Here is a 16,655-nt window from a genome sequence, read left to right on the forward strand (position 1 = left end):
TGAGTCAGAAGATGTTGGAGTGAGTCAGAAGATGTTGGAGTGAGTTAGAAGATGTTGGAGTGAGTTAGAAGATGTTGGAGTGAGTTAGAAGATGTTGGAGTGAGTTAGAAGATGTTGGAGTGAGTCAGAAGATGTTGGAGTGAGTCAGAAGATGTTGGAGTGAGTTAGAAGATGTTGGAGTGAGTTAGAAGATGTTGGAGTGAGTCAGAAGATGTTGGAGTGAGTCAGATGATGTTGGAGTGAGTCAGAAGATGTTGGAGTGAGTCAGATGATGTTGGAGTGAGGAGTGAGTCAGATGATGTTGGAGTGAGTCAGAAGATGTTGGAGTGAGTCAGATGATGTTGGAGTGAGTTAGAAGATGTTGGAGTGATTCAGAAGATGTTGGAGTGAGTCAGAAGATGTTGGAGTGAGTTAGAAGATGTTGGAGTGAGTTAGAAGATGTTGGAGTGAGTTAGAAGATGTTGGAGTGAGTTAGAAGATGTTGGAGTGAGTCAGAAGATGTTGGAGTGAGTCAGAAGATGTTGGAGTGAGTTAGAAGATGTTGGAGTGAGTTAGAAGATGTTGGAGTGAGTCAGAATATGTTGGAGTGAGTTAGAATATGTTGGAGTGAGTTGGAAGATGTTGGAGTGAGTCAGAAGATGTTGGAGTGAGGAGTGAGTCAGAAGATATTGGAGTGAGTCAGAAGATGTTGGAGTGAGTCAGAAGATGTTGGAGTGAGGAGTGAGTCAGAAGATATTGAGGTGAGTCAGAAGATGTTGGAGTGAGTCAGAATATTTTATTTGAAAAGAAACTACTATTAATGTTAATCTGAGAGACTGTTATTTTGTGTTATTGTGATCCGAATGATACAGACCCTGATATAACTTTCATTGTTAATTTGTTTATCTTTCATGGAAAATTCTTTATCCATAAAACGAAGTGGACGGAGAACAAACCCCTCTTCATATTATTTAAAATAGAATTTAAATATTATTTAGAAATGATCGTTAAATGTAGAAAACAAAAGAGCAATACACACCATAAAACATCTTAACAAATTGAAAATGTATCTCGATATGTAAAACCCCCGTCTGTTAGGTTTATGTACTCTTGTTTGTATATTTCTGCTTTTGTATTTGTTGTGTTCATAAATATGTCAAATAAAATATAAAGGCCTACAGGGCAGATTAAATGTCCACTTCACAGTCAATCCAGCAGAGAGCGCTCTATCATTGTCAATGTTTATCCTAATTACTTTGGGGACGGATCTAACGTTAACCGTCTTAATTGGCGGGTGTCAATTAAACAAATGAGCAAAAACATTAGCATACCTAATTAGACTATCAATAATCGATTCCTCGTTTAATATTAGGCTTCTCCCACTATTTTTTTTCCCCCTCCCAAGTGTTTAGTAAGTTTATGTTTTCCGCCGAACTAGCAGTTTGAATCGTCTCAGTTTAACTGCTGTGCCAGCTGTAGCTCTGTCTATTTCCATCTCATGAGTCACTCATTCGCAACTTCCAGCAGCAGTTCCGAACCCCTCGCACTCCGCTTCCTGATACCTGACGTCACACGGTCACAGCAAGGGGTTGTCCGCTGGTGTGTTCTGGTACAGCAACAGTTTCCCTTGAACACCGAGAGAAAGAGCGTCAAGCGGGGAGGAATAAGTCGCCGCGTTTTTTCCTTCTTTATTTTAAAATGGAAGTTTAGGACAAGAGGAATATATCCGCAGGGACACAGCTCTACACCGCGACTGACAGCAGAGAAACGTTAACGCCAGCCGGCTGAGGAAAAGCCATGGCCATTATAACCTGCCGAGTGCAGTATTTGGAGGACTCGGACCCTTTCGTCTGTACCAACTTCCCGGAGCCACGGAGACCGCCGCCCTATGATCTGGACGAAAACATCGCCTTGATTGAGCAGATAGCCGGGGTTCACAAACTCCTGGAGGCACCGCTGAAGGTAAGTTTTTTTAAAAATTGGACAGCCTCGTCGCCTTTCTAAAATAACTTGGTGCGTTCGGAAAATATGCTGAAAGCCACCAGCAGCCGACCTACACAGGTGTGATCCCCGATGGTGAGTGACTGGCTGACGTCCATGGTCATGTCAACCACAAGACGGGTATCCTTGTCAAAAGGAGCCTACCGGTACTTGATTGACAGTCCAGTTGTTGCATATTTCAAAAAGAAGGTAGCCTTTATAAATGAATAACTTACCTCGGGAAAGTTATCTAAACTTGAACATGCAGGTGAATAGATAGTTGATCAAGGACTGTTTCATTCTCTAGTTTGCTGAAGTTTGAGTAAAATATATTTAGCTCAAATGCAAATGTTGAGTTAACCCCTCTGTGTTAACCCCTCTGTGTAAACCCCCTTCCAACCCCTCTGTGTTAACCCCCTTCTAACCCCTCTGTGTTAACCCCCTTCCAACCCCTCTGTGTTAACCCCCTTCCATCCCCTCTGTGTTAACCCCCTTCCAACCCCTCTGTGTTAACCCCCTTCCATCCCCTCTGTGTTAACCCCCTTCTAACCCCTCTGTGTTAACCCCCTTCTAACCCCTCTGTGTTAACCCCCTTCTAACCCCTCTGTGTTAACCCCTTCTAACCCCTCTGTGTTAACCCCTTCCAACCCCTCTGTGTTAACCCCCTTCCAACCCCTCTGTGTTAACCCCTTCCAACCCCTCTGTGTTAAGCCCCTTCCAACCCCTCTGTGTTAAGCCCCCAACCCCTTCCAACCCCTCTGTGTTAAGCCCCTTCCAACCCCTCTGTGTTAAGCCCCTTCCAACCCCCCTGTGTTAAGCCCCTTCCAACCCCTCTGTGTTAACCCCTTCCAACCCCTCTGTGTTAAGCCCCTTCCAACCCCTCTGTGTTAAGCCCCTTCCAACCCCTCTGTGTTAAGCCCCTTCCAACCCCTCTGTGTTAAGCCCCTTCCAACCCCTCTGTGTTAAGCCCCTTCCAACCCCTCTGTGTTAAGCCCCTTCCAACCCCTCTGTGTTAAGCCCCTTCCAACCCCTCTGTGTTAAGCCCCTTCCAACCCCTCTGTGTTAAGCCCCTAAGCCCCTTCCAACCCCTCTGTGTTAAGCCCCTTCCAACCCCTCTGTGTTAAGCCCCTTCCAACCCCTCTGTGTTAAGCCCCTTCCAACCCCTCTGTGTTAACCCCTTCCAACCCCTCTGTGTTAACCCCTTCCAACCCCTCTGTGTTAACCCCTCTGTGTTAACCGCTATGTGTTAACCCCTCTCCAACCCCTCTGTGTTAACCCCTTCCAACCCCTCTGTGTTAACCCCCTTCCAACCCCTCTGTGTTAACCCCCTTCCAACCCCTCTGTGTTAAGCCCCTTCCAACCCCTCTGTGTTAAGCCCCTCCAACCCCTCTGCGTTAACCCCCTTCCAACCCCTCTGCGTTAACCCCCTTCCAACCCCTCTGCGTTAACCCCCTTCCAACCCCTCTGCGTTAACCCCCTTCCAACCCCTCTGCGTTAACCCCTTCCAACCCCTCTGCGTTAACCCCTTCCAACCCCTCTGCGTTAACCCCCTTCCAACCCTTCTGCGTTAACCCCTTCCAACCCCTCTGCGTTAACCCCCTTCCAACCCCTCTGCGTTAACCCCTTCCAACCCCTCTGCGTTAACCCCTTCCAACCCCTCTGCGTTAACCCCCTTCCAACCCCTCTGCGTTAACCCCTCTGTGTTAACCCCCTTCCAACCCCTCTGTGTTAACCCCCTTCCTACCCCTCTGTGTTAACCTCCTTCCAACCCCTCTGTGTTAACCCCCTTCCAACCCCTCTGTGTTAACCCCTCTGTGTTAACCCCTTCCAACCACTCTGTGTTAACCCCTCTGTGTTAACCCCTCTGTGTTAACCCCCTTCCAACCCCTCTGTGTTAAGCCCCTTCCAACCCCTCTGTGTTAACCTCCTTCCAACCCCTCTGTGTAAACCCCCTTCCAACCCCTCTGTGTAAACCTCCTTCCAACCCCTCTGTGTAAACCCCCTTCCAACCCCTCTGTGTAAACCCCTTCCAACCCCTCTGTGTAAACCCCCTTCCAACCCCTCTGTGTAAACCCCCTTCCAACCCCTCTGTGTTAACCCCTTCCAACCCCTCTGTGTTAACCCCCTTCCAACCCCTCTGTGTTAACCCCTTCCAACCCCTCTGTGTTAACCCTACCCCCTTCTAACCCCTCTGTGTTAACCCCTTCCAACTCCTCTGTTAACCCCTCTGTGTTAACCCCCTTCCAAGCCCTCTGTGTTAACCCCCTTCCTACCCCTCTGTGTTAACCCAACCCCCTTCCAACCCCTCTCTGTTAACCCAACCCCTTCCAACCCCTCTGTGTTAACCCAACCCCTTCCAACCCCTCTGTGTTAACCCCCTTCCAACCCCTCTGTGTTAACCCCCTTCCAATGTCTTGTTAACCCCCTTCCAACCCCTCTGTGTTAACCCCTTCCAACCCCTCTGTGTTAACCCTACTCCCTTCTAACCCCTCTGTGTTAACCCTACTCCCTTCCAACCCCTCTGTGTTAACCCCTTCCAACCCCTCTGTGTTAAGCCCCTTCCAACCCCTCTGTGTTAACCCCTTCCAACCCCTCTGTGTTAACCCTACCCCCTTCTAACCCCTCTGTGTTAACCCCCTTCCAACCCCTCTGCGTTAACCCCCTTCCAACCCCTCTGCGTTAACCCCCTTCCAACCCCTCTGCGTTAACCCCTTCCAACCCCTCTGCGTTAACCCCCTTCCAACCCCTCTGCGTTAACCCCTCTGTGTTAACCCCCTTCCAACCCCTCTGTGTTAACCCCCTTCCTACCCCTCTGTGTTAACCTCCTTCCAACCCCTCTGTGTTAACCCCCTTCCAACCCCTCTGTGTTAACCCCTTCCAACCCCTCTGTGTTAACCCCTTCCAACCCCTCTGTGTTAACCCCCTTCCAACCCCTCTGTGTTAACCCCCTTCCAACCCCTCTGTGTTAACCCCTTCCAACCCCTCTGTGTTAACCCCTTCCAACCCCTCTGTGTTAACCCCTTCCAACCCCTCTGTGTTAACCCCTTCCAACCCCTCTGTGTTAACCCCTCTGTGTTAACCCCTTCCAACCCCTCTGTGTTAACCTCCTTCCAACCCCTCTGTGTTAACCCCTTCCAACCCCTCTGTGTTAACCCCCTTCCAACCCCTCTGTGTTAACCCCTCTGTGTAAACCCCTCTGTGTTAACCCCTTCCAACCCCTCTGTTAACCCCCTTCTAACCCCTGTGTTAACCCCTTCCAACCCCTCTGTTAACCCCTTCCAACCCCTCTGTGTTAACCTCCTTCCAACCCCTCTGTGTAAACCCCCTTCCAACCCCTCTGTGTTAACCCCCTTCCAACCCCTCTGTGTTAACCCCCTTCCAACCCCTCTGTGTTAACCCCTTCCAACCCCTCTGTGTTAACCCTACTCCCTTCTAACCCCTCTGTGTTAACCCTACTCCCTTCCAACCCCTCTGTGTTAACCCCCTTCCAACCCCTCTGTGTTAACCCCCTTCCAACCCCTCTGTGTTAACCCCTTCCAACCCCTCTGTGTTAACCCTACCCCCTTCTAACCCCTTTCCAACCCCTCTGTGTTAACCCCTTCCTACCCCTCTGTGTTAACCCAACCCCCTTCCAACCCCTCTGTGTTAACCCAACCCCTTCCAACCCCTCTGTGTTAACCCAACCCCTTCCAACCCCTCGGTGTTAACCCCCTTCCAACCCCTCGGTGTTAACCCCCTTCCAACCCCTCTGTGTTAACCCCTTCCAACCCCTCTGTGTTAACCCTACTCCCTTCTAACCCCTCTGTGTTAACCCTACTCCCTTCCAACCCCTCTGTGTTAACCCCTTCCAACCCTTCTGTGTTAACCCCTTCCAACCCTTCTGTGTTAACCCCTTCCAACCCCTCTGTGTTAACCCAAACCCTTTCCAACCCCTCTGTGTTAACCCAAACCCTTTCCAACCCCTCTGTGTTAACCCAAACCCTTTCCAACCCCTCTGTGTTAACCCAAACCCCTTCCAACCCCTCTGTGTTAACCCCCTTCCAACCCCTCTGTGTTAACCCCCTTCCAACCCCTCTGTGTTAACCCTACCCCCTTCTAACCCCTCTGTGTTAACCCAACCCCTCTGTGTTAACCCTACCCCCTTCCAACCCCTCTGTGTTAACCCCCCCTTCCAACCCCTCTGTGTTAACCCCCTTCCAACCCCTCTGTGTTAACCCCCTTCCAACCCCTCTGTGTTAACCCCCTTCCAACCCCTCTGTGTTAACCCCCTTCCAACCCATCACAACCCTGTATTTCTCCATGATTAAAAACTAGAGACTACTTGTCTCCTTTTAAAAACATTCCTTTACAAATCAGCCTAATCACTCCCTTGCCCCGGGGTGAGTCCCGCCAGATCCCAAATGGCACCCTATTCCCTTCATAGTGCTCTACCCTAAGGGCTCTTGGTCAACAATAGTGCACTATGTAGGGAATAGGGTGCCATTTGGGATGTAAACAGATACTTCCCGGGCTGTTAGAGAGATAGCATGGAAATGTCCATAATGTCTAAACCTGTCTTGTATCAGATTAATGAGTCTAACAGTTAGTTCAGCGTTGGAGGACTAAACAACGAAGTTTTTTTTTCTCTATTCCTTATAGTTTTTCTTTTCTCTATTCCTTATAGTTTTTCTTTTCTCTATTCCTTATAGTTTCTTTGTTGTGGGAATTGTGTTTTTATTATCTCAACATAATAACATTAATGTTTTTTCTCTGTTCTTCGTTTTAGTTTGTTAGTATATTAAGTGTTTCTGTTACAGTCGGTGTTTTGATACCCCCTGACCCCCCCCAGTCGGTGTTTTGATACCCCTGTCGGTGTTTTGACCCCCCAGTCGGTGTTTTGATACCCCCTGACCCCCCGAGTCTAAGTCTAGTCTAAGTGGAGTTAATACCCAAGGAAAGGGTGGGATCTGTAAACACGATACACTGCAGATACCAGCCCTGTATGTACCAGCCCTGTATGTACCAGTCTGGTACCAGCCCTGTATGTACCAGCCCTGTATGTACCAGTCTGGTACCAGCCCTGTATGTACCAGTCTGGTACCAGCCCTGTATGTACCAGTCTGGTACCAGCCCTGTATGTAACAGCCCTGTATGTAACAGCCCTGTATGTAACAGCCCTGTATGTACCAGTCTTGTACCAGCCCTGTATGTACCAGCCCTGTATGTACCAGCCCTGTATGTACCAGTCTGGTACCATCCCTGTATGTACCAGCCCTGTATGTACCAGCCCTGTATGTACCAGTCTGGTACCAGCCCTGTATGTACCAGCCCTGTATGTACCAGCCCTGTGTGTTCCAGCCCTGTATGTACCAGCCCTGTATGTACCAGCCCTGTATGTTCCAGCCCTGTGTGTTCCAGCCCTGTGTGCACCAGCCCTGTGTGCACCAGCCCTGTATGTACCAGCCCTGTATGTACCAGCCCTGTGTGTACCAGCCCTGTGTGTACCAGCCCTGTATGTACCAGCCCTGTGTGTTCCAGCCCTGTGTGTACCAGCCCTGTATGTACCAGCCCTGTATGTACCAGCCCTGTATGTACCAGCCCTGTATGTACCAGCCCTGTATGTACCAGCCCTGTGTGTTCCAGCCCTGTATGTACCAGCCCTGTATGTACCAGCCCTGTATGTACCAGCCCTGTATGTACCAGCCCTGTATGTACCAGCCCTGTATGTACCAGCCCTGTATGTACCAGCCCTGTATGTACCAGCCCTGTATGTACCAGCCCTGTATGCACCAGCCCTGTATGTACCAGTCCTATATGTACCAGCCCTTTGTTATGAGACTCTAAATTGATCTCAGGTGCATCCTGTTTCTATTGATCATCCTTCAGATGTTTCTACAACTTGATTGGAGTCCACCTGTGGTAAATTCAATTGATTGGACATGATTTGGAAAGGAACACGCCTGTCTATATAAGGTCCCACAGTTGACAGTTCATGTCAGAGCAAAAACCAAGCCATGAGGTTGAAGGAATTGTCTGTAGAGCTCCGAGACAGGATTGTGTCGAGGCACAGATCTGGGGAAGGGTACCAAAACATTTCTGCAGCATTGAAGGTCCCCAAGAACACAGTGACCACCAAGACTTTTCCTAGAGCTGGCTGTTCGGCCAAACTGGACTATCGGGGGAGAAGGGCCTTGGTCAGGGAGACGACCAAGAACCGAATGGTCACTCTGACAGAGCTCCAGAGATCCTCTGTGGAGATGGGAGAACCTTCTAGAAGGATAACCATCTCTGCAGCACTCCACCAATCAGGCGTTTATGGTAGAGTGGCCAGACGGAAGCCACTCCTCAGTAAAATACCCATGACAGCCCACTTTGAATTTGCTAAAAGGCACCTAAAGGACTCTCAGAACGTTCAGGACCTCAGACAGGGTCAAAGGTTCACCTTCCAACAGGACAACGACCCTAAGCGCAAAGCCAAGACAACGCAGGAGTGACTTTGGGACAAATCTCTGAATGTGCTTGAGTGGCCCAGCCAGAGCCCGGACTCATTGTACCTAAACTATATGTAAACATGTATACGCAGGGCCCAGCTGTCAGAGACCTTGGTCTCAGTCTGTGTTCCTTGTTGAAATAAAGGTGTAACACTTGAATCCGATCTAACATCTCTGAAGAGACCTGAAAATAGCCGTGCAGCGACGCTCCCCATCCAACCTGACAGAGCTTGAGAGGATCTGCAGAGAAGAATGGGAGAAACTCTCCAAACACAGGTGTGCCAAGCTTGTAATGTCATATCCAAGAAGACTCCAGGCTGTAATCGCTGCCAAAGGTGCTTCGACAAAGTACTGAGTCAAGGATCTGAATACTTAAATGTGATGTTTTTGTATTTTTTGTAAATTAGCTAAACTTTCTAAATGTATTTTGGCTTTGTAATTATGGGGTATTGTGATGTCATTAGGGGGTATTGTGATGTCAATATGGGGTATTGTGATGTCATTATGGGGTATTGTGATGTCATTATGGGGTATTGTGTATAGATTGAGGGGGGGGGGGGCGGTGATTTTATTCATTTTTAGAATAAGGCTGTAACGTAACAATGTGGAAAAAGGGAAGGGGTCTGAATACTTTCTGAATGCACTGTAGTGCACTAACTTTACAGACGTATTGCACACCTATAGGGAGTAGGTTGCTATTTGGGACACAACAAGGCATGGGAAGCCACAGGCACTACTGGAATAGTGTGGATGGTGTTATAATAGTGTAATATTCTGATGAGATGAGGTCTTGGAATGATGCTTCCTCCTAGTTCTAGTCTGGTCCCAGGTCAGGTATTAGAATGATGCTTCCTCCTAGTTCTAGTCTGGTCCCAGGTCAGGTATTAGAATGCTGCTTCCTCCTAGTTCTAGTCTGGTCCCAGGTCAGGTATTAGAATGATGCTTCCTCCTAGTTCTAGTCTGGTCCCAGGTCAGGTATTAGAATGCTGCTTCCTCCTAGTTCTAGTCTGGTCCCAGGTCAGGTATTAGAATGATGCTTCCTCCTAGTTCTAGTCTGGTCCCAGGTCAGGTATTAGAATGATGCTTCCTCCTAGTTCTAGTCTGGTCCCAGGTCAGGTATTAGGATGCTGCTTCCTCCTAGTTCTAGTCTGGTCCCAGGTCAGGTATTAGAATGATGCTTCCTCCTAGTTCTAGTCTGGTCCCAGGTCAGGTATTAGAATGATGCTTCCTCCTAGTTCTAGTCTGGTCCCAGGTCAGGTATTAGAATGCTGCTTCCTCCTAGTTCTAGTCTGGTCCCAGGTCAGGTATTAGAATGCTGCTTCCTCCTAGTTCTAGTCTGGTCCCAGGTCAGGTATTAGAATGATGCTTCCTCCTAGTTCTAGTCTGGTCCCAGGTCAGGTATTAGAATGCTGCTTCCTTCTAGTTCTAGCCTGGTCCCAGATCAGGTATTAGGATGCTGCTTCCTCCTAGTTCTAGTCCGGTCCCAGATCAGGTTGTACTCTTGCGAACTCCGTTACTGGCATTGACGTAACAGTTGCTGAAGGAGTTGACAGAGCAGAAACAGACCCAGGCTAGCTTCCTCCCTCCTCAAGCTGAAGGAGCAGAAACAGACCCAGGCTAGCTTCCTCCCTCCTCAAGCTGAAGGAGTTGAGATAGCAGAAACCGACCCAGGCTAGCTTCCTCCCTCCTCAAGCTGAAGGAGCAGAAACCGACCCAGGCTAGCTTCCTCCCTCCTCAAGCTGAAGGAGCAGAAACAGACCCAGGCTAGCTTCCTCCCTCCTCAAGCTGAAGGAGCAGAAACAGACCCAGGCTAGCTTCCTCCCTCCTCAAGCTGAAGGAGTTGAGAGAGCAGAAACAGACCCAGGCTAGCTTCCTCCCCCCTCAAGCTGAAGGAGCAGAAACAGACCCAGGCTAGCTTCCTCCCTCCCTCAAGCTGAAGGAGTTGAGAGAGCAGAAACAGGCCCAGGCTAGCTTCCTCCCTCCTCAAGCTGAAGGAGCAGAAACAGACCCAGGCTAGCTTCCTCCCCCTCAAGCTGAAGGAGTTGAGATAGCAAGAAAGTTGAGATAGCAGAAACCAGGCTAGCTTCCTCCTTCCTCAAGCTGAAGGAGCAGAAACAGACCCAGGCTAGCTTCCTCCCCCCTCAAGCTGAAGGAGTTGAGATAGCAGAAACCGACCCAGGCTAGCTTCCTCCCTCCTCAAGCTGAAGGAGCAGAAACAGACCCAGGCTAGCTTCCTCCCTCCTCAAGCTGAAGGAGTTGAGAGAGCAGAAACAGACCCAGGCTAGCTTCCTCCCTCCTCAAGCTGAAGGAGTTGAGAGAGCAGAAACAGACCCAGGCTAGCTTCCTCCCTCCCTCAAGCTGAAGGAGTTGAGAGAGCAGAAACAGACCCAGGCTAGCTTCCTCCCCCCTCAAGCTGAAGGAGCAGAAACAGACCCAGGCTAGCTTCCTCCCTCCTCAATCTGAAGGAGTTGAGAGAGCAGAAACAGGCCCAGGCTAGCTTCCTCCCTCCTCAAGCTGAAGGAGCAGAAACAGACCCAGGCTAGCTTCCTCCTTCCTCAAGCTGAAGGAGTTGAGAGAGCAGAAACAGACCCAGGCTAGCTTCCTCCCTCCTCAAGCTGAAGGAGTTGAGAGAGCAGAAACAGACCCAGGCTAGCTTCCTCCCCCCTCAAGCTGAAGGAGCAGAAACAGACCCAGGCTAGCTTCCTCCCTCCCTCAAGCTGAAGGAGTTGAGAGAGCAGAAACAGACCCAGGCTAGCTTCCTCCCCCTCAAGCTGAAGGAGCAGAAACAGACCCAGGCTAGCTTCCTCCTTCCTCAAGCTGAAGGAGTTGAGAGAGCAGAAACAGGCCCAGGCTAGCTTCCTCCCCCTCAAGCTGAAGGAGCAGAAACAGACCCAGGCTAGCTTCCTCCCTCCCTCAAGCTGAAGGAGTTGAGAAACAGAAACAGGCCCAGGCTAGCTTCCTCCCTCCTCAAGCTGAAGGAGTTGAGAGCAGAAACAGACCCAGGCTAGCTTCCTCCCTCCCTCAAGCTGAAGGAGCAGAAACAGACCCAGGCTAGCTTCCTCCCTCCTCAAGCTGAAGGAGTCTGAAGGAGTTGAGAGAGCAGAAACAGAGTTGAGAGAGCAGAAACCCAGGCTAGCTTCCTCCCTCCTCAAGCTGAAGGAGTTGAGAAAGAAACAGGCAGGCCCAGGCTAGCTTCCTCCCTCCTCAAGCTGAAGGAGCAGAAACAGACCCAGGCTAGCTTCCTCCCTCCCTCAAGCTGAAGGAGTTGAGAGAGCAGAAACAGACCCAGGCTAGCTTCCTCCCTCCTCAAGCTGAAGGAGCAGAAACAGACCCAGGCTAGCTTCCTCCCTCCCTCAAGCTGAAGGAGTTGAGACCCAGGCTAGCAGAAACAGGCCCAGGCTAGCTTCCTCCCTCCTCAAGCTGAAGGAGCAGAAACAGGCCCAGGCTAGCTTCCTCCCTCCTCAAGCTGAAGGAGTTGAGAGAGCAGAAACAGGCCCAGGCTAGCTTCCTCCCCCCTCAAGCTGAAGGAGCAGAAACAGGCCCAGGCTAGCTTCCTCCCTCCCTCAAGCTGAAGGAGTTGAGAGAGCAGAAACAGGCCCAGGCTAGCTTCCTCCCTCCCTCAAGCTGAAGGAGCAGAAACAGACCCAGGCTAGCTTCCTCCCTCCCTCAATCTGAAGGAGTTGAGAGAGCAGAAACAGGCCCAGGCTAGCTTCCTCCCTCCTCAAGCTGAAGGAGCAGAAACAGACCCAGGCTAGCTTCCTCCCTCCCTCAAGCTGAAGGAGTTGAGAGAGCAGAAACAGGCCCAGGCTAGCTTCCTCCCTCCTCAAGCTGAAGGAGCAGAAACAGGCCCAGGCTAGCTTCCTCCCTCCTCAAGCTGAAGGAGTTGAGAGAGCAGAAACAGGCCCAGGCTAGCTTCCTCCCCCTCAAGCTGAAGGAGCAGAAACAGGCCCAGGCTAGCTTCCTCCCTCAAGCATGGTGCTTACTGGAGCTCAGTTCCTTCTGCAGTGTTTGGATAGCTGGTTAATTGTGGTATGCTTGATTTATTTATGTTTTAATGTATTTTTCCTCCCTTGGTTGGCATTGTTGTCATTCTGTCAAGACAATCTGGATTGGTTGGTATTTAAAGGTTGTGAGGCTGCATACTTTAATGTGATCATGTCTGTGGAAAGTATGTAACCTACTGTACCTGTCTACAGTTTAGACATATCTACTCATTCAAGGGGTTTTTCTTTGTTTTTACTATTTTCTACATTTGTAGAATAATAGTGAAAACATCAAAACTATGACATAACACATATTTTTAAAGTGCTTTTACACCTGCATTGTTTGCTGTTTGGGGTTTTAGGCTGGGTTTCTGTACAGCACTTTGAGATATCAGCTGATGTACGAAGGGCTATATAAATAAATAAATTTGAATTTGAATTTGAATATGGAATCATGTAGTAACCAAAAAAGTGTTAAACAAATCAAAATATATTTGAGATTCTTCAAAGTAGCCACCCTTTGCTTGCTCTTGGCACTCCTAACCAGCTTCACCTGGAATGCTTTCCCAACAGTCTAGAAGGAGTCCCCACATTATGCTGAGCATTTGTTGGCTGCTTTTCCTTCACTCTGCGGTCCGACTCATCCCAAACCATCTCAATTGGGTTTAGGTTGGGTGATTGTGGAGGCCAGGTCATCTGATGCAGCACTCCATCACTCTCCTTCTTGGTCAAACAGCCCTTACACAGCCTGGAGGTGTGTTGGGTCATTGTCCTGTTGAAAAACAAATGATAGTCCCACTAAGCCCAAACCAGATGGGATGGCTGCAGAATTCTGTGGTAGCCATGCTGGTTAAGTGTGCCTTGAATTCTAAATAAATCACAGTGTCACCAGCAAAGCACCCCCACACCATCACACCTCCTCCTCCATGCTTCACAGTGGAAACGACACATTCAGAGATCATCCGTTCACCCACAGCGCTCTCACAAAGACACGGCGGTTGGAACCAAAAATCACATTTGGACTCAGTTCCACCGGTGTAATCAAATCAAACTTTATTTGCCACATGCGCCGAATACAACTGTAGACCTTCCTGTGAAATGCTGACTGACAAGCCCTTAACCAACAGTGTAGACCTTACTGTGAAATGCTGACTGACAAGCCCTTTACCAACAGTGTAGACCTTACTGTGAAATGCTGACTGACAAGCCCTTAACCAACAGTGTAGACCTTACTGTGAAATGCTGACTGACAAGCCCTTAACCAACAGTGTAGACCTTACTGTGAAATGCTGACTGACAAGCCCTTAACCAACAGTGTAGACCTTACCGTGAAATGCTGACTGACAAGCCCTTAACCAACAGTGTAGACTTTACCGTGAAATGCTGACTGACAAGACCTTAACCAACAGTGTAGACTTTACCGTGAAATGCTGACTGACAAGCCCTTAACCAACAGTGTAGACCTTACTGTGAAATGCTGACTGACAAGCCCTTAACCAACAGTGTAGACCTTACTGTGAAATGCTGACTGACAAGCCCTTAACCAACAGTGTAGACCTTACTGTGAAATGCTGACTGACAAGCCCTTAACCAACAGTGTAGACCTTACTGTGAAATGCTGACTGACAAGCCCTTAACCAACAGTGTAGACCTTACTGTGAAATGCTGACTGACAAGCCCTTAACCAACAGTGTAGACCTTACTGTGAAATGCTGACTGACAAGCCCTTAACCAACAGTGTAGACCTTACTGTGAAATGCTGACTGACAAGCCCTTAACCAACAGTGTAGACCTTACTGTGAAATGCTGACTGACAAGCCCTTAACCAACAGTGTAGACCTTACTGTGAAATGCTGACTGACAAGCCCTTAACCAACAGTGTAGACCTTACTGTGAAATGCTGACTGACAAGCCCTTAACCAACAGTGTAGACCTTACTGTGAAATGCTGACTGACAAGCCCTTAACCAACAGTGTAGACCTTACTGTGAAATGCTGACTGACAAGCCCTTAACCAACAGTGCAGTTCAAGAAGAAGAAAATATTTACCAAGTAGACTAAAATAAAAAGTCACACAATAAGAATAACAATAATGAGGCTATATACAGGGTATTACGGTACAGAGTCAATGTGGAGGCTATATACAGGGTATTACGGGACAGAGTCAATGTGGAGGCTATATACAGGGTATTACGGTACAGAGTCAATGTGGAGGCTATATACAGGGTATTACGGTACAGAGTCAATGTGGAGGCTATATACAGGGTATTACGGGACAGAGTCAATGTGGAGGCTATATACAGGGTATTACGGTACAGAGTCAATGTGGAGGCTATATACAGGGTATTACGGTACAGAGTCAATGTGGAGGCTATATACAGGGTATTACGGTACAGAGTCAATGTGAAGGCTATATACAGGGTATTACGGTACAGAGTCAATGTGGAGGCTATATACAGGGTATTACGGTACAGAGTCAATGTGGAGGCTATATACAGGGTATTACGGTACAGAGTCAATGTGGAGGCTATATACGGGTGGTACCGGTACAGAGTCAATGTGGAGGCTATATACGGGGGGTACCAGTACAGAGTCAATGTGGAGGCTATATACAGGTGGTACCGGTACAGAGTCAATGTGGAGGCTATATACGGGGGGTACCAGTACAGAGTCAATGTGGAGGCTATATACAGGGTATTACGGTACAGAGTCAATGTGGAGGCTATATACAGGGTATTACGGTACAGAGTCAATGTGGAGGCTATATACAGGGTATTACGGTACAGAGTCAATGTGGAGGCTATATACAGGGTATTACGGTACAGAGTCAATGTGGAGGCTATATACAGGGTATTACGGTACAGAGTCAATGTGGAGGCTATATACAGGGTATTACGGTACAGAGTCCATGTGGAGGCTATATACAGGGTATTACGGTACAGAGTCAATGTGGAGGCTATATACAGGGTATTACGGTACAGAGTCAATGTGGAGGCTATATACAGGGTATTACGGTACAGAGTCAATGTGGAGGCTATATACAGGGTATTACGGTACAGAGTCAATGTGGAGGCTATATACAGGGTATTACGGTACAGAGTCAATGTGGAGGCTATATACAGGGTATTACGGTACAGAGTCAATGTGGAGGCTATATACAGGGGGTACCAGTACAGAGTCAATGTGGAGGCTATATACAGGGTATTACGGTACAGAGTCAATGTGGAGGCTATATACAGGGTATTACGGTACAGAGTCAATGTGGAGGCTATATACAGGGTATTACGGTACAGAGTCAATGTGGAGGCTATATACAGGGGTACCAGTACAGAGTCCATGTGGAGGCTATATACAGGGTATTACGGTCAGAGTCAATGTGGAGGCTATATACAGGGTATTACGGTACAGAGTCAATGTGGAGGCTATATACAGGGTATTACAGGTACAGAGTCAATGTGGAGGCTATATACAGGGGGTACCAGTACAGAGTCAATGTGGAGGCTATATACAGGGGGTACGGTACAGAGTCAATGTGGAGGCTATATACAGGGTGTTACGGTACAGAGTCAATGTGGAGGCTATATACAGGGGTACCAATGGTACAGAGTCAATGTGGAGGCTATATACAGGGGTACCGGTACAGAGTCAATGTGGAGGCTATATACAGGGTATTACGGTACAGAGTCAATGTGGAGGCTATATACAGGGGTACCGGTACAGAGTCAATGTGGAGGCTATATACAGGGTGTTACGGTACAGAGTCAATGTGGAGGCTATATACAGGGTGTTACGGTACAGAGTCAATGTGGAGGCTATATACAGGGTGTTACGGTACAGAGTCAATGGTGGAGGCTATATACAGGGTATTACGGTACAGAGTCAATGGTGGAGGCTATATACAGGGTATTACGGTACAGAGTCAATGTGGAGACTAAATACAGGGGGTACCGGTACAGAGTCAATGTGGAGGCTATATACAGGGTATTACGGTACAGAGTCAATGTGGAGGCTATATACAGGGTGTTACGGTACAGAGTCAATGTGGAGGTTATATACAGGGGGCACCGGTACAGAGTCAATGTGGAGGTTATATACAGGGTATTACGGTACAGAGTCAATGTGGAGGTTATATACAGGGGGCACCGGTACAGAGTCAATGTGGAGGTTATATACAGGGTATTACGGTACAGAGTCAATGTGGAGGTTATATACAGGGGGCACCGGACCCAAGTCAGTGTGTAGGG

General features: G+C 48.7%; 1 protein-coding gene across 1 annotated transcript in view; it reads left to right on the forward strand.

Annotated features, from left to right (window-relative positions):
* Positions 1–1,411: 1,411 nt before the first annotated feature.
* LOC135567792 (FH1/FH2 domain-containing protein 1-like) overlaps positions 1,412–16,655 on the forward strand; it is a 30,265-nt gene continuing 15,021 nt past the window's right edge. Inside the window, exon 1 of the mRNA XM_065015009.1 lies at positions 1,412–1,941. Coding sequence (XP_064871081.1) covers positions 1,777–1,941 — 165 coding nt within the window. The 5' untranslated portion in view covers positions 1,412–1,776. The remainder of the gene's footprint in view (positions 1,942–16,655) is intronic.

This window comes from Oncorhynchus nerka, unplaced genomic scaffold (genome assembly GCF_034236695.1).
Source record: "Oncorhynchus nerka isolate Pitt River unplaced genomic scaffold, Oner_Uvic_2.0 unplaced_scaffold_1795, whole genome shotgun sequence".
Classification (NCBI taxonomy): Eukaryota; Metazoa; Chordata; class Actinopteri; order Salmoniformes; family Salmonidae; genus Oncorhynchus; species Oncorhynchus nerka.